Consider the following 18,429-nt stretch of genomic DNA (forward strand, 5'->3'; position numbering starts at 1 on the left):
AAAAATCGTTCTGTAGACCGGAACCCCCCCTTAAATGGAGTACTTCCCGAAACGCGAGTAATATGGTTATCTATGAAGCGTCAGGCGAAGTTCGCTTCATTAGATACGAAAAGTGATGTCGATCTGCCCCCAAGTTTCCATCCCTCAATCCTTCATTAACGTCGTTTGGTCGTGGTTTATGAAGCAAGAGCCCTGTAGGCGACTGCGTGATATCTCCAGGAAGATTAATTCATTCGAAGTGACTTTCCAATATCTGGAAAATTGCCTGTCTGCGGTGTGTCTCGGATACTCGCGGCGACGTTTCCAGAAAATAATTCGAACAATTCATTCGATCGATGCGAAGTACTTAGAGTAACCTCTCTCTGGCCGCAGCGGTATATATTGTACTTCTTTCTTCCCAACTAAATAAGTCCCCACCTTTCTGCAGCAGTAGAATAAAGTAGCAAGCTGGTGGCGAGTCCCAAGTTCCGGAGTCCACGGTGAAACAGGGCGACGTCGAAAGTACGAGGGAGTGGAATTAAGGGTTTCGTGACGGGCAGTGAGGGATTTCTCGAGGTACAAGGTTCAATGCGAAGCTGTCTCGTTTTCCCATGGAATCGCGTGCTGTCTGCCACGATTTCTCTAATATATCTCGTACGACTAGGCTGCCTTGCAGGTAGCTGTAGGTCGCCGAGACGTGAACCCGGAATACGCGGTAATCGAGTTCCATTCCATTTGCTTCCTGACGATTTTCGACATCTCCCCGCAGCCGCTGGCGATGATGCCACTCTGGTTATCCCTCGCCCCGAGACGAATACGTACGACCTTGGAATTAAACGTCGACCATGCTGGAGGGAAAATAATGCTTCTTTAAAGATCCCTCGGCGAGGATGCTCGTTACGCTTTAGCGAGTCGGAGGGCGTGCGCGTTATTGGATCGGGTGTTCGGGATCCATAGTTTTCCGTAGAAGGCTTCTGCCTGATAGCACCTAAGATTGGCGGAGGATCGAGGTCGCTTGAAGATCTGCTTTAAATTTTGAAAAGCTAATTTCATCCTAGCGAGGACTTTGACCAGAGCGCCGGGGCCTCCGTTGCATTCCTTGATTTTTCCCTGGGGTATTTGCATACATGGATCTGCTGGAATAAAAGGCAGCGGACCTCTGTCGGGGTGGAAGTTTGTTGAAGCAGATTCGTTTGATACCAGGCGCGTGTGGAATACGTAGGAGGAAGACACTTGGCGAGATCTGCTTTGATCCGATCTACTATCACTATTATTGTTACCTACGACTTCTATTACTTCCTCCAGCATCTCTGTCTGGCATTCCACGTGCGCAATTGACCATTTCCGTTGAATAAGATGTTGGAAAATTCTGACCTCGGGATGAAGTGGTAAATTTAAGAATATTAATGCAACTGGTGATGCAAACTGTTACTGTCAACAAACTACAAGCATTCACACTCAGTCTTTAGTAACTCCATAAAGTATAGACCAAGAATTTCAAACATTTTTCGACGTACAGTTCGCCCATCATACAGACTCGTATCAAAGAATCGTAAATAAGCACACTTTGTTACCACGAAACGTGCCAAGTTTTGTGAAACTTGGAGGAGCATCCCATCCTCGGAACCCTTTGCCTGTGACATTCTACTCGAACTACCCTCGCGATATTAATTTCTCGCAGCAGACTGCTCTCAGCTTTCGTGTTTGCCGTCTGGACGGAAAAGTATCGCTTTTACAGCGGCGTTATTGTAAGGTCGTTACCGTCGCTTGATGGAGCGTTTCTTTCGGTGCAGTTGGCGCGACGATAAAAATTACGAGGGAAGTTAAGTGGCCGTAATGAGCGTGTCCTGTAAGTAAAGTTCCTTTTCGTAGTGGAAGCAACGATGTAAGGAACGGTCGTCCCGCAGCCAAGTTACGAGAAGTTGGCCCCTAGACCACGTCGGCGATGGCCGTATTAACAGAGGCGTTAAGTTTTTCCCACCGATGCCCCAACAAGTGAATACTATCCTTTACGCGACGAACGCAGTAGGTATACCGCTAACGATAACGAGAGCAGTTTAGATGACAGGAGAAATGGCGATCTACTGGCTAACGAGTCTCAAACAAGCGTCTAATTACCAGGTTTCGCCTTCCCTGTTGTATCTGCCCCATGGATCCTCCACCCCTCAGGAAGTCATGTATAAGGGATACTTCCTAGTGTGACGAGAAAACTGAATTTTTCGCGAATTAAAAAAAGAAACAAGTTCTGCACCTATCACTTTGCACGTTTGTCCTTGCCCTTAAAAACATCTCAAAGTGTGCAGCAGCCTCTCCTTTGACAGGCCACGTCTCCTTGCCGGGAGTTCGCGCGCCAAAAGCGTATGGGATGTTCGACATTCGTCGCGTAATTTCTGCGCCTTCGAAGTACCTGATTAATCTGCCTGTGTTATCGCGACGAATGAACGCGATGCCTTGTATCAGATTGCATCGGTCGCTCGTACGTGGTGGGTATAATTAGAATTTTTGGCTGGTGTAGAGATTGGATCTAACCCGGTGGAAAATTAATTTCGAGTTGTTAACGTGGCGTTCGACCGTCGAAAAAGTTATTTCGTCGTGGGCCTGAGAACGCGATAACGTGAAACACATTATTCATGAGAGCATGGGAAACGCGTAGCATGATTTTACAGGGTATCGCGCGGTGAAAGCGAGCTGGCCGAAAGTTAAAGCTGCTGAAGGATATTATTAGAGGCGTAGTCTTAAGAAAGAGCAGCCACGTGAACTTTTGGGAAGCACGTTACTTATTTCACGTCCACTTTTGTTTGGGACGAGTCTTGGAAAAGAGAGGAGGCCTTTGAATTGAAATGTGGGTGTTGGAGGTTTAAGGGAAAGAGACTGTGGGAGTGCTGAATTATTTTTAAACTACTGGTAGTTTGGTATTCGAGCTTGTATGTGGTAAGTTTAAATTAAAATAAATCGCTGGTGTAGGATTTTCGATAACACCGATAATTAAATGTTCAGCTAATAATAGAATGCTTCGGAATGCCCCACTTTGCGAAGAACTTTTCGTTCTATCTATATGATAACGGAAAACTGATAGTTCCACGGGAATTATGGATTTAAAAATTAACAACTTTCGTACGAATAAATGGAGTTTACTGAAACATGAGCCAGGTGAATAAAATTCAGTGAATAACCAGCCGCGTATGATATTACAGTAGTCGATTTTTTCGTCCCAAAGGGAGAGCTTCTGTATTGAACATGAGCTCGTTTAAATATTTTGTCATGCAGGGAAGGGTCCATTGCGCGACAGAAACTTACATATTGTATTGCACGGACGGTCTACAGATGTCAAATACATTTGAATTTTTGCGACAGGACTTACTAAACTTCTATGGACTTATATTAGCCTTTTGATAAATGGGACTCTGAGCTTCAATAGTTACTAACGAGTTTGCTTTACATATTTCCAATTCATCTTACGAAACAAAAAATGACACCAGAAAATTCTTAATCATTACTTAATGATTTTAGTATTTGAATTTTTTTCCGTGAAGTGCTAGAAGAAACAGTTTTACCCTCCCTTGGAAGGAATTTTTATTAATACACACGAGAAGCACAGTTCCTTTGCCTTCAGAAATTGCATTACACGCCTCCAATCCTTCTCATTTTTCGCGCAACGCTTCTGTGCTCGTGAATGAAGCCCAATTTCCCTTTTTATCAAACGTCCACGGTAACTGGTTCAATTTTTTGCTGCTTTGCCTCACACTTATGTGGACCCACGTCTCTGACACCACCCATTGTCTCGTCAACATCCACCCCGGACACGTGGCCGTGTGACCGTTTTGCACGCCGTGCAATCGCGATGAAGTCTCCTTGAACTTCGTTATTTCCGCCACTTATGAATATAAACGGCCCGTTCTTATTCGTCGGCGTTGCTGGGAATTGACTGAATTCGTAATCTCTTTCACCCTCGGCTGCTTCATAAATACAAAGTGTACAGTGGGCCTCGTTCCTTTTGCGCGGCCGCTTGCTAGGCCGGGTCAAGTGCCGAAGATTCGACGGAGGATCGTCTCGCGAGGGGCCAGAGCATTCGTCGAAGAGTGTTTTTTCCCTCGCGTTTATAGAATATTTGAAGCACCGTTCTCCAGGCAACGAGTGCAACGAGGAATTTCTCGACGATTTTGTTTGCCGTCCTTTCATCCTCTTTTCTCGTAATCCTGATTAGTAACCGCGCCGCTTCAAAGTAATTTCTTGCGTCTCTCGTGTGGAAAAAGGTGGCCACTCTTGGCTCGAGGAATTTCCTCCGGCATGGACGATGCCGAGGTTATTATAAAATACAGTTGTGTTCAAATAAAAGGTTCGATCTGCATTGCAAATAATTTTGGCAAGGACTTTAGTTAATCGCGAATTGTGCTGTGTTTAATATTCTATCCAGAGGATATATTTTTTATTTCTGTCGAAAGCTTCTTTTTTATTTCCACGTGGCTTTGCAGCGAAAATAAAGATAGAAGTCCGGAATGTCCACTGTAAAGTCCTTTCATCTTGTATAATTTGCAAATGACACCATTCGACGGTGGCTGGCGTTCCAATATCTAAAGATCTCTGAGGTACCTGACGTTGGCGCGGCTGACCATAGACGGTCTCTTCTACTTTTCCTACTTTCACCTCATCGAGAGGACTGTCTATTAGAGTTTCAAGGCATCTAATTACAGTATCGAAGGAAAAGTTTCTAGCTGAAGGCACTCCGTAAACTTTTTTAATCTTGTATAATTGAAAACAATTTCAAGAGGAATATAATGCGCGTGTCTGATCCAACGTAATATATTCTACTACCCTATTCTCACAAGAGACTTCCCATTCTATCTCGCCGTTGCATAATTAAAGAAGCAACTATTTTCACAGCAAAAGTAAAATCTCGATACCTCAACATCATTGAACGGCAACAGTCGACTTGTCTGGCCACATACGGTCTACTCTACTTGGCGCAGTTTCGCCAGATTGCGAGCCTTCCATCACGGTTACTAGTGTTGCAAATGAAGCAAAGAATAAAACATTTCCCGCCAAGGAGTAACACAAGGTTACTCGCAAATATGATAAAATTGAGGGCTACCGCGCGCTGAAATAGAAACAGTCCCTGGGGTAATAACATAAACCACGATATCAGATGAAGGTCCGCGCCGTAATCTCCCCCCCGTGTTGCTAATTGCGCAATTATTTTTATTATTATCACGAACTATCGCGGAAGATTTCTTTCTCCGCCCGGTTGGAGTTTCCCCCAAGTTCACGGCAGCCGGAAGTTTCGAATTCTTTCCGTGCCGCTTAGCTTTCATGCAACGAAATCGAGACCTCCTCGCTTCCATCCACGGTCTCGCCGACAGCGTTAATGCCGCTCATCCAAATTTCAATTAAAACTATTTAAGAACTAGCTCCCGGTAATTCATTCGGCGCGTAGACCCTATGAGCTCGTTAGCTTCGCACAGGGAGGTAATTCAGCACGTCAGGCGCATGGGAAGCTTTGAAATATTTCTTCGACTTCTGGGATGGACGGAAGACTTTCTTTCCAGCGCAGTGAAATTACACCGTGTCTGGTTCGGACGTTCTTCGCGTAACTTTTAACAGGAATCGTTGCTCTTTCCGTTTTAAGGGCCGCTTACAAGCCCGCAGCATTGCTTCGATTTTACCATTATCCCCCACTTCGCAATCTTCGTGAAAAATGGCGGCTACAGTCCGGCCGGCCGGAAGTGAGTCGTGACAAATTGCTGGCACGTCCATTGCCGGCTATAACGTTATCTCCCTGCATTTGCCTGCAGTTTCTGCGGGCGAATTCGCGCTTCCTGCCGACACCGGCTGGGATTCGATACTCTTCGCTCTCGCCAGGCGAGAATCGCGGGTGAACATCCTCGACGCACGCCAGAAACCGTGGATACGTACGCGTGCCCGCGGCGAATCGTTTGCATATTTTCGGCATAGAGAAACGGGGCGAGGGTTTTCCAATTTATCAGGACGATTGTTATTCGCTTTAATCTCCATTGCAAATATTTTTCATCGCGGGAAATAATTTTTTCGGCGTAATTGCGAACCGAGCAAATTCAAACAATTTCAGCGCGATAGGAAATTATTGGAAATATCTTGTCCGCCATCGAATTATTAAATATCGTGAAATTCGCGCGCCCACGCAGGCGGAGTGCTTAAAAACTTCCGTGCCGATATCGATCGGTGGGATTTGCACGATTGCTGTTAATTAACTACGCAGTCGCTTGACATAGTAAATTCGAAATCACGTCTGAAGTCGCGGAAAATAGCACGGTAGGGTATCTTTAATATGCTTCCAAGCGTTTTTATGCAACCTTCTCCAGAACGAACGAGCACAGTGCTGCTTTCGTGGCACAATTTTAAACAATTTCTGCAGGCGTTACGCTTTCTTCTTTCCTCGTTTACCGCAACCCCCCGCGGAAGTTATTTTCTTAAGGCGAAGCATAAAATTTCCGCGAAACATAGCCCGTGCTCCTTGCCTCCGTTACCTCGAGCTCGTGGTTGTTGGAACGCCTCCAGCTACGTTGGGTTACAGTCACACTGGGAAGCATTAAGTTTGTTGAAATTGTTACGTTGCTAAATGGCGCGACCCAGTGTAAACCTACAACGCGGCGTTAACGCAAGGGCTCGCTTTGAAAAATAAAAGTAAAACTATTCCGGTGGTGTTGTAACAGCCACGTTCGAGGCACGATATGGCGCACGTGTTTCAAGTGGCTGCCATAAAAGTATTAATAAAGCGTGTTACTCCCTTGAATACCAACAAGATTACGTTGGCCGGGATTAGCAAGAGCTTATCATAAAAAGGTAACGTATATTACACTCGCCATTACTTTGCAGCGAGATTAAACGTGTGGTTGGATTATTAATTGAAGGAAGTAGCGAGGCCCGATATTAGTCAGACAGTTAAGTAGAGGATCGCTGAATAATGCAGTGTTCCAATTATTCGGTCTGTCAAACTTCGTACGTAGGACGTTATCCATTACGATTAATATTGCATTATCACTCTCCTTTATCAGTGTCGTTCCTATATCTCCCTTTTTTTTTATTTCATCCTAGCTCTTCGCAAATCGAGATTACTTAACACTTCTGTTGAGATTATTTTCTCTGTTTTCAATGCTAGTACGTTTGGTAAGATATTGTTTAATTTATTTCTCTAACATTCTGTGAGGTATGAAGGAACCTTCCCCCGAGTTTCAAACTTCAAACCTCAGAGCTTTTATGGGATAGGGGTTCATGGGTTCCTAGATTTTCCACGGTGTTAAGGAAATTATTGTTACTTGATATTAGAGAGAATACAGTTATCGATAGAAGCTTTCTTAATCTCTGTGTATCTGGAAATCAGTCGGTGACGAAAACTTATCGACTCGAGCTTGCGGAACACCGCAGCTTTACCGACAGGTGATACTTGAGCTTTCAGGATACCGCAGAAAGCTTTCGAAAAGCTCGAATATCGACGCTGTACCAATACCATCCCCCAACGTTATCTACAACGCATTCTCGGATTTCGAGAGCCAATCGCAGGGCTGGGAAAGGAAAGCTCCTTGCCGATAGCAGATTAAATTTCAAATACAGATGTGAAAGATCTTTCTTCGGTGCTGTAGAAAAGCTTCGAAAACTCCTCGGAACTTCGCTGATCCAATCATCTTGCTTTCTGAACGACTTACAGTCATAATAACGCATTACCTATGCCTAGTAATTTTAGCAATGAAGCTTTTGTAGCAATTAAAATTCGCAAATAAAACGCTGATAATTTTCTCGCTCACAATAATAATGCTAATCTGTGAAGACAATTTTGTGACATATTTTCATAACTTTGCACAGTGGATATACTTAAATAGAAGTGTCTTTTTACTAGTTTATAAGCAGTAATGCCCGTTTGGCGAACGCCTTCGGTTTCATTTGAGTCGCTTTAAATGGGGACCGTCAGACATTTCAGGGAAACAGAGAGACCTAATTATCCATTTCCGTGGCGCGGAGTAGCAGGCGCTGTACAGCGCGTATCTATCGCGACTGCAAACTGTCTGGCAGTAAACTGGCACTGCGATAGCCTCGCATTTACGATATCCTACTGAAGGAAATTGAATTTTAAAGAGCTTATCGCTTTAGTCTCCGTGGAGCGTGCTTCCCGATAAGGCAGCAGATTTTAATGAGATTGTGTAATAGAAACCGGCAGAGAACAGAGACGTAACAGCAAATTACGCGAAACAATCCATCAGTGTGATGTCTTTATCACTGCGACGTTTGCCGAGTGGAAGCTTCGGAAAGCACAATCACGGGATCATTAATTCCCAGGCGAATTAAACTTCCCGCTGCGACGTTGTGTATTTACATGCGACGCTGCTTAAAATGCAGAATGTATTAAAACGTGGCGCGTGCAACGGTAATGGCTTTCTAAGTGTGCGTTAATGATGGCCGAGCGCGAAATTTCGTGTGCACGGGAGACAGAAATGAATTCACAGTGTCCTTAGCTGGAACAGGTAATTAACGACGCGGAGGCAGCGGCTGAAATTTATATTAAATACTCTAAACACTGACACACGGGATCGCGAGATTAAAGGGTAAGCTTTCCATCAACTTTTCAATTATTAAAATCGACGACTAAAATCCCTAGATCATGTTTGCCTGGACGTGTTCAGAACATTATTCTTCAACCCCTCGAACTGCGTCACACATTGATCGTTACGTAGAAAATGCAAATTAAGATCTCCTCTTTGACAATGCCTGCGTTAAATAAGTCGGGGGCTTCAGTTGGCGATGAAGGGAAACTTTGAGATTGACGTTTCCACGTAGTAGCACAAATATAGGTGTAGTACCGCTAGTCTATTCCGTGGAAGTACCTCAAACTGGGGTACAGAGAGAACAATTATTATTATTATTCGTCTTTATTACTTGACACATCCAGAGAAGAAAATGATACATAAAGACAAGCGAAGTAAATGGCGAGGCTGCAGTACGATACTGTTCGAAGCCTAACTATAACTAAATAACTAACTAAACGACTAAAAACTAACTAACATTAATAATATATATCGCCGAGCTTTACATTTAAAATCGGGAAACGAATTTAAACCTCGAATATCAGGTGGGAGGGAATTATAGTAATGAGCCGAAATATAAGCAAAGGATGATTTAAACAATATACTTCCTCCCTATAAAACACTGGAATTTTTACCATCCCCCACCATTTCAACCTTCCTACAACCACCGCTGTATATTTCCGAGACTCTAATCTCCAAATTGGGAAAATTCACCTGTCGAATATCTCTAGAATCTGTGAAATAACGTCAAGCAGCGATCTCCGGGTACAGAATCCAAATTAAGACCTTGACATTGGCAGTGGCCTGGCCGCGAGTGACGAGGGAACGACGGAATAGGAAGCCTCCCTTGCCAAAAAGGGAAAAGCTCGCGTCTCCTGAATTCCGGCGACCTCGCGCTTGCAAGTGGTATCCGGCGAAGCCTCTTTGCCCGTCGAATATAAATTGTTAAGGCGAGGGGGGAAAGTTGGCTGCCGGCTAACGAAGGCTGCTCACTTCGCGTTGATTTCGCAACTTCCACGAAACTTTCCACCCGCGGCGTGATCCACTTTATAAGCACAGGCTGGGCACTTCGCGGAGAATAATAGGTAAACGCGTATCTCGCATTGGGAAAAGGGAAAAAAAGTTTGGCCAAAAGTTTCCGCACGCTCACGAGTCCCCCGGTGTCGAAGGCATTCCTCTTTCTCTCCGGCGGGCTGAATTTTACATGCAGGACGCTAAGATGCCCGCTCCTCCAACGTAACCCCCGTTGTTTCTTCGAGGTATCGCTCGCATTAGAACTTTCCCCGCGGCTCTTAAACTTTCGAGGAATCTTGAGAATGGGGCGGGGACGAATTCATACGACGGCTTTGACAGTGAAAAAGTAACGGGCCCAGTGGTAAATGGGAGTTGTTCATTTGTGTAGCGAAAGTTTCGTGAATGGCTATGATTTTTGTGAGGGGCGGGTCGGGCGAATGTGCGAGGATAAATAGGGGGTGAAAATTGTAGAGTTTTCGTGAACTCTGCTCGGTGTTCAATTAACAGGGGATTAAAATAATTATAGTCATTCACCTTACGTTTTAGTGTTCAGAATTAGGTTAACTATTCTTGAGTTATTCGAAATCTAAATGATTAAATTGCGAAGTATGGAATTGTATCTATCTATCACTAATCTGTGCTTTTCAATTCAATGTCAACTGGTATGGTAGACTATTGTTCAGCCAAGGAATTGCCTTAAGTAGTAAGTGGCTACAATAAGTCAGACGTGAGTTACCTCTCGCTAAAGGAACTCTTATCCTCAGAGGTTTGCTTGACAAAGGGCGTCCGAATTATTCGCGATGCTGGCGGCATTGAACGAGTCACGGGGACGGGAATATTACTTAATTTTTCACTGTGACGTTTCTGTGCCGGCCCGCCGATGAAAAATGCAGCGCACGGTTTCACGAGCGCAATAAACAATAGGGGAACAGGAACACTGCAACAAGAACAGGCTGCTCGTTTTAATTACTCTCCTTCTTTCAATACTCGAGGGATGGTTCGTATTAACCGCTCTCAGTGAGCCATTTGTTTAAAAGTTAATTCGCTCCCTCGCTGTTGCTAATTATCGTTTCCAGGACAATGGATTTTTCATGGTTCGAAGTCACCGTGACTCCTCGATTCCGCGAGTAGAATTATCGTCACTGTGTGCACCCCATTCATTGAATTGCATTCTCATTGTTGCATCGCGGTTAGCTTGCACTCGGAAACAATTTTGCTCGGAACTGTAGATCGAATGAAAGACTTACTCGATTATCAAATGCCTGACTAATTAGAATAATTTTGAAATTCTGTATAGACATTCAGTTAGGAATAGTTAAAAGCTCTGAGCAATGCTTGCGCTATGAGAAGGACGAAACTTCTGATCCCTGAAATTCGAGCCTCCCCATTAGCAACAAGACACATCTCTGTTGCCACGTAACACCTCAAGCTATCCTTCAAATAACACCTACCAAGTCTTTTTTCACAGAACCCCTACACATCTCGCTAATTCCTCAGGATTAAATTCCCTTCCCATAGATTCTCTACCCTTCCCTCCTTCGGTTACATTAGTCACCTAGTTACATTAATGAAACAATCCGCATGCCGAGGATTCCCGGAATTAACATGACGCGGTGAGCGGCGATATCTCATATCCCGTCGTGTCAATCATAATATCAATCTGGCCCGTCCAATATCGCGAGACATTAATTACCAGCTGTCACCCGGCGAGCAGATGCCACGTACCTTTGATGAAGTCCACCGCCATTTCCAGCCCGTAGGTGTCCTTGTCGCAGTCGTCCAGTATGTGAGCGCCGATCTTAACACCGGGTACGATCCCGCGATCGTTCAATCTGTCCAGGGTGTACAGCATCGCCTCCAGCGCTTGTACACCCCCTTGTGGCATCACGGGGCCGCAAGTGACCGTGTCCTCTCTCTCGTGCACCATCATCAGCCCGCCCAGCACTAGATCACCCTCGACAACCGCGCTGTGCTTGACTGGCCACAGAGGATCCACCGGCTCTAAATCATGGGACGAGTTGTCCGTGTTGCGCGGCGACGCGTCTTCCACGGTCGCAAGCGAAACCCCATCATTCTCCGAGGAAGCAACGCTTGCAACGGCTCCGAGCATCCGCTCGTCATCGGCGCTGGACACGATCGATGCCTCGACGCCCAGCTGGCTGGAATTCGTCGTCCGCAGCGGCACGTCGCTGCCCGAGGAAGTCGTTCCCGCACCTATATCCGTCTCGTACAAACCGCTCGTTACGGTGGATCGATCCTCCAGTCTCGCGACGAATTCCGTGGGACGATCCAGCGCGTTCGATACCCTGGGAATGCCCGTCTCGAGCGCTCGTGGCATGGAATCGATCCTCGGGGATGTGACGCTGGGTACCGTGACGCTTTTACCGGCGTTGGTCCATATTGGTCTCGACGTCGCGTTTGAGTCCAGGGTGCCTGATTCAGAGATGGAGCCTTGCTTCGGGTTCCTCGACACTAAGGACGATCTAAATGCCCTTCTCGCCGCAGCTGGATGGTCTTCGACGTTCTTTTCTCCACGTACAAACGGATTAACCGCGCCCGGCGGTCCATTATCAAGTGATCCATGAACGCCTTTTGCCTGCGCTGACCTCGAAGCAAATCCACTTGCAGCTTCATTATCATCTACTTCGTCGCTGCTGGCCCGGCTACTTTCATTCAGCAGATCTTGCTTCCCATTTCCCCCGCCTCTGATAACAATTACGGGGCCGTTTGTCGGCGAGCTATTAAGCTCCTCGTCGAACTTTATTCCCCTCTCCCCGTAATTTTCCGCGTCGCGATGTTCCACTAATGAGTCCGATGGGTAGTTGACTGCCGATCTTTCTCCCCCGTCTTCTGGAACCACCACGGTTTCGGTGACGCCTATTCCTCGCTTCGAAGGTATCAAGGAGAGGACCCCAGGATCCAGCTCCGCTTCCTTGGATAATTGATCCACCCGGACGTCACCTTTTGAATTCTCCGTGTATTTACGTGCTCCCTTAGTCACTGATCGGTCGTCGGAGTTCCTGAACGGAGCCCGAGCATTCTTGCCACTGAATCGCGAGACACTCGGGTCGATGGTCTTCTCCTCGAAGCTTCCTTCAGCTAGACTGCTCGTGTCGCGTCTTAGATAAGTGGAATTCTTCGTGGCCCCAATCGAGCCGGGCAAGGAATGCAGCGGCGCGTTCTCAGACTCCTTTGTTGCGTCGCCTGTCGTCGATTCTTCCATCGGCGGGATTTTAATGGCTGCTTGCTCGTCGTCTTCGCTTCTCCATTCTGCGACCGTCTGGATTAACCTTTCGCTAGGGACTTTATATCCCTCGGGGCTGGCAGTGTAATTGGACCTGTTTCCCGATGTGTCTCTAGCATCCTTGCCATCGTGCACGGCCGATGTAACCTCCCCGGATGCGTCGGAATTGAAATTTTCTCCGTCGACTGTCTCATTGTTCGACGCTTGTCCCGCCGCGCCGGCGGGGGGGACGCGCGAGCCGTCGGGCTCACGAGGCAGGATTTCTTCGTTCTTTCGCGGCCGAGATCCTTCGCTCGATGCATCGGAAGCTAGCGTGTCGCGACAGCCGACGAATTTTCCCTTCTCGCGGGCGGATGCTGGATGCTCAGTGGAATCTGGGACGGAATGAATACTGATGGTTACACTCGGCGCGGAAATCGCGGCTCGGTTCTCGCGCTGAATCGTCCGGAAACCGCTATTCTCTGCCCCGTCATCGCTGTTCGCTGTCGATCTTTGTTTCGAGGACACGCCACACGGCTCGTGCGTTCCTTCTGCGCGCCGCGCTGCCTCTGATTTACGGGACACAGAGCCACGCTTCGAATCTTCGCGCCTGTCAGCCTTCGACTTTGAGCGAGACATGGAAACCGAGGTTTCGCGAGTTATTACAGTCCGAGCCTCATCCGGCGAGTCCTCTGCCACTTTATTTCCCTGGATCTCCTCTGGACCCTTAACCAATCCTCTGGGTAAAAGCGTGCCGTTCACCAGAGCGAAGCGTTCGCGCATCAATTCATTATTCCGTTTGTCTCTCAATCTCACATCAATACCCAGAAACTCCGCCGCTGTCCTTCCTCTGGCATTCCCGTCCGCCGTGAAAATCCCCTCGGCAGATTCGACGCCCGGACCCGCGGCTCCCTTCGTCGACGCGTCACCAATCACGTCCATCCGCGAAGATCGTTGCTCGACAGTCTGCTCGCGAGCTTCGTCCCCGGAGCTCGCCGGGGATCCAATATCCCCGTGGCGCGCGTGGATTTCACTGAAACTGTCGCCAGCATCAGCTGTCCCCGATGTTCCAGCGACTACCGGGCGATTTTCCACGAAACCGACTACTTTTCCCGCGTCACCTCGGGTGGTCGTCAGCGCGCCATCATCGCGTGAAGTTCGCGCGACGTGACCGTAATACGGATGCCCCAGGACTATCGCCGACGTTCCCCATTGATTCTTCCCCCTAGCCGGTGCTCCTTCTTCGCCCTCGCTCCTCGACGCCCCAGCGTTCCTGCCGCCTGATACGCGATGTATCACATCGTTAGCCTGTCCCGAGGAGTCCTTTATCGCGCCGCGGGAAATCCACGGCGATAAACGCCGCCCCCCTCGTATCTCCGGGCCCGAAGTCGCTGATGCCAGGATCGTGCGAGGGATCTGGGTGAACGATCGCTTCGTCGCTTCCGCGGCCTGCTCCCTCGGATGGAACTTATTAGATCGTTCCAGAGGATCTTGCTCTGAGAAGCCATCGATGAGCTTCGGTTCTTCCTGGGGTAAGCTGACTGTGTTCGTGGGGATGGAGCCTCGCACGGGGCTCAGCCAGAGTTGCTTCCCTTTCGAGGGGCCGGTGTCGAGGTTCGTGGACGTCTGCCAAGGAATTGCGTCCGTGGAGACGCCGGGGATCGAGGCTTCTTTCGCGAGCGAGCGGCGTTCTTCTTTGGATCGTGGGAAGTATGAAGTTTGCGACGCTTCTAGGGGTTGTTTGGCGACCATGTCCTGGGATATGGGATACGTTTCGTCGTTAGGTTGGGTGCTTGGGGCTGCTTGATTATACCCCCGAGCCTCGTGGGCAGCTTTGCTGCGGTTGCCTCGCAGTTCGACGTTCTCATAATCGACCGGTGACCGTTCCCCTGCCAAGCCATTCCGCAAGATTGGTAGCACCGTGGAAACGGCCAGCACGGCCAGCCAACAGTTGTTTCGACGCATCACCTTCCTCCCGTGGCGATCATGTTCTGCTCCTGGAATCAGAGCGATTATGTCAGATGTCGAGCGTACTGAGTAGGTATGTGCTTCAATGGCACTGATGGGAATGGAAATGTTCAGAGGAGTTTGAAGTTGTGGGTGGAATCTTAGTGGCCAAATTATTATACTCAAAACATTTTCGTCAATTTTTGGGATCATTTTGAAATGGATTTAATACGATTTAAAAAAAATCGTAAATTGACAAAGGTTCTGAAAGGAAACTTTCTTAGCTTTCCAAAACACTCATGAAAATTTGTCAACGATTATGAGCTCGCAAGTTATAGGTGTTCAAAGTGAAAAGTACCTTTTTTGCTTTCATCGCGAATAACTCGGTCAATAAAAATTATAAAACAAAACTAAAAAAAAAATAGAATTAAAGAGAAATGTTTGCTCTATAAGAGCTCTTCGTTGGATTTAACAGAAAAAAAAAATTTTGGCCCGCCCATACGTTCATACTAGGCTAAAATTTCTGAAACTTCTTTTCCTGCGCTTCCACTTGATAAAGCAGTATCATAATGGATGGAAACAAAATTGAGTCCTTGATTCAACAACTAGACACTTCAAGCGTTAAAATGCGTTTTTTAAATATTTTTTGTGACTATTTTTCGGAGAGATACTCACAGAGAGAGATACTTAAACTTACAAAATCTAAAACCTTTTCGCTTGAGTATAATAATTTGGCCACTCACTGTACGTGATTAACGAAATTCATATAAAGGCAACAAGGTAGTTGCAAAAAACTTTAATTCTTAAATTAATTGTGTTTTAGATTGTCTGTTAATAATTGAAGAGCCCATGTAAAAAACACTGTAACTGCCAAAAATCAAATTCTATACTATAGTATTACCATTACCATTTTTGTTTTAATTTTGACACCTACATTGTTTTCTACAAGAACTCTTCAATTCTTTATGTGAGTACACGTACATATAGGTTGTGGAATAGCTCAAGAGTTATGAAAAGCGTGTGAACTAACAGGCGTTCTCTGGCTTAATAAGCCTTGCCCTGAATTAGTTTCTTTTTCATCTTACGTATATAATTGTCTATGTAATGTAATCCATTCGCTAGATTAATTGATTTCATGCAATTATCACATAACTACAATTTGTGCACGAGTAAATTGCATTTACCAATATGGACTAAATACTCTAATGGGTTGTCCTCGTTTAGTTTGTCACGCTGTTAATGACGTCGCGGTTGAGCTGACTTCCATTAATAGATACGGCATTGGGGTTATTAATCACCGCTCATCGATGGGACGGCGAATGCTCAGGCGAATGTTCGTCATATTCGGGATTGCGGACCGCGAATTGCTGAAGCGGGCAGCGACAGATCACGAAGTAGCCTCGACTGACCATCAGTCCTCGGTTAGGCTTGGAATACTGCCATTAAAGTACCTGCCGCGAAGATGAACGGCGAAACACCTCGTTACTCAAACTGAGGACCAGTGGAAGTCTGTGCTTCCCACTCGGTTGGCTGGCAGCCAAATTGCAGAATCAACTCGAAGAAAACGTCCCATTGTTGACATTTTCTCATCTTGATATGCCACGTTGGTTCACTTCTTCCGTGTCGACGATCCATTAATCACTCCTTAATTCGATAATTGCTTGAAACAATTGTCCTGTGAATCAACAGTGCTAGCTTAGGTTTATCAGCGTTCATCCTCAGTTTGTGCCATTCTATTCACACTTACATACAGTAGTAAAGTGTTTGGAATCATCAGTTGCGCAGTGTTCAAGATTCTGTGTTTCTCACAAAGCGGGCAACGCTTTGGACAATTTTCAAGCTAACAAATTCAGATTTTTTTAACACTGCACTCCCCCACTTTGCCATGTACATATTTAATTATCAAGCGGAAGGAATGAAAGCACAAATTCGATTAAATTACAGCGAAATCAGTCGACTTGAAACTCAGTGAAGTGCGCCTCGGGTTCTTACTTGGCAAATATTCAAAATCCTTATTTGTCGAAATCAAGGCATCTCGCAAGAATTCTATTCTACATTTTCGACTTTATTCTTCCTCGTCGCTACGTTTCCTAGACGATTCATGCGACTGTTTAAAGCCCCGCGACGCATATTTGCGCAGTAACGAGCGAGACGCAAGTTTCCCCGCGAACAAGCTGTTGAATCGTTGTGTCGACCACTATGCGAAGCCACTGCGACCTCATTGTCAGCCTAAATCCTCCCCGCTGTCTTCAACTTGCAGCAGAAATCGCCCACGGGTTACCTTCGAAACTTGGATTACGTAAGCTTCTCCGGAAGACACGCTGCCTTAATGCGTTCCTGGCTAAATGTCGGCTAGGGCGATCCAAGATTCGATTGGATTGGCTTGGGTCGACGTAGGTCCCTTTATCGACGACGGGCGTGCACGATTGATAGTATTGAATCGTCCAGAGAAAGAGTTCATTTCAACTTTATTGAGCATATGGATGGACGACCATGTTTCCGGGGGTGAAATTGATAAGATCAGTGATTCCACGAGGGAGGAAGTATGATTTCTGGAAAATTGAATGCTAACCTTTTCTTGGATGGCTCATTAGTGAGATTGATTACAACAGGTCTCACCAATTCTGAGGGTTAAGTGGGTATTTCTTCTTTTTATTCTATTGCGGACGATGGCACCTCGATCACAGGGTACTCTAGACTTCCCAGTGCTATTACCTAGGGACGCAAGAAGGTACAGACCCTGGTTTACACCTAGCAACACCTGTGCACTATGTCGTTAAGTGCTCTAAACTCCCGAGCCCTCTCTCTCTCTCCAAACTCTACCTAAGCTCACAAATTAACAGAAACTAACAAACATATCACTCATGCTTATTCCCGCACGGCGCAGCCATCAATTGGTTCTCTGATAGCCCTCTCAGTCCTGAAATTCCGTGTCTTATCAATTCTGTCAGTTTCACGTTCACAAAACGAGGAGCACCCGGGTTTATCGTCACCACCATTCGTGATCCCCGTGGATTTTTTCGGGGCAAACGTTATCGTTGTTTCGACCGTAGGATGTTTCGCTATCGGGACCAGCACCGTGTATTCCAGCTCCATGTGGTGGACTTGTTAGCCCACCATCAATGCTTATCGGGTCAATGGGCCACGGTAACCAGTTGCTGCGTACTACCACGATTTCCCGGCATTGCCTCTGGGACAGTGGATTGATAACAACGTTCACGTGCTTGGCCGACATCGCTGTTTGCGCGGGACTTCAGGCACTGGAGATCCATAAATGAAACTGCGTTTCTAATTAAACCGCCGCGACGAACGTTGATTAACAGCTGGGCAAAATGATTCGGTGCTTCGGCCCTTTGAGGATGATAATCCAGCGGAGATATAAAATATTTAATTATATAAAACATTGCGCCTGATGAAGTGGTTATTGCTGCGTGTAATGGAATCACACCATTAATAAATTATCGCGAGATGTTCGTGGAAAGTCACCTAACCGAATCTTTACATAATATCGATTTATTGCAAATTTTGAACCTGCGCCCACTACAGTTTCGGGCAATATTTTTCTTTTGGGTAGCTGCAGATTTAAAAAATTCTCCAAGAATGAAAATAAAAACTTATCAACTCAATAACTGCTTTAAGTCAAAGCAAGAATTTTATAAACAGTCTTTTCTAATTCGGAAACAAGAGATGCATATACTTTTGAGGGAATAGAGCGTG

General features: G+C 46.3%; 1 protein-coding gene across 2 annotated transcripts in view; it reads right to left on the reverse strand.

Moving 5' to 3' along the window:
* Glurb (metabotropic glutamate receptor B) overlaps positions 1–18,429 on the reverse strand; it is a 243,591-nt gene that overhangs the window by 123,457 nt on the left and 101,705 nt on the right. For both annotated transcript variants that reach the window (XM_076822664.1, XM_076822663.1), the window contains exon 2: positions 11,268–14,762. In XM_076822664.1, the coding sequence (XP_076678779.1) occupies positions 11,268–14,730 (3,463 nt within the window). In that variant the 5' untranslated portion in view covers positions 14,731–14,762. The remainder of the gene's footprint in view (positions 1–11,267; positions 14,763–18,429) is intronic.

This window comes from Andrena cerasifolii, chromosome 11, assembly GCF_050908995.1.
Source record: "Andrena cerasifolii isolate SP2316 chromosome 11, iyAndCera1_principal, whole genome shotgun sequence".
NCBI classification, from domain to species: domain Eukaryota; kingdom Metazoa; phylum Arthropoda; class Insecta; order Hymenoptera; family Andrenidae; genus Andrena; species Andrena cerasifolii.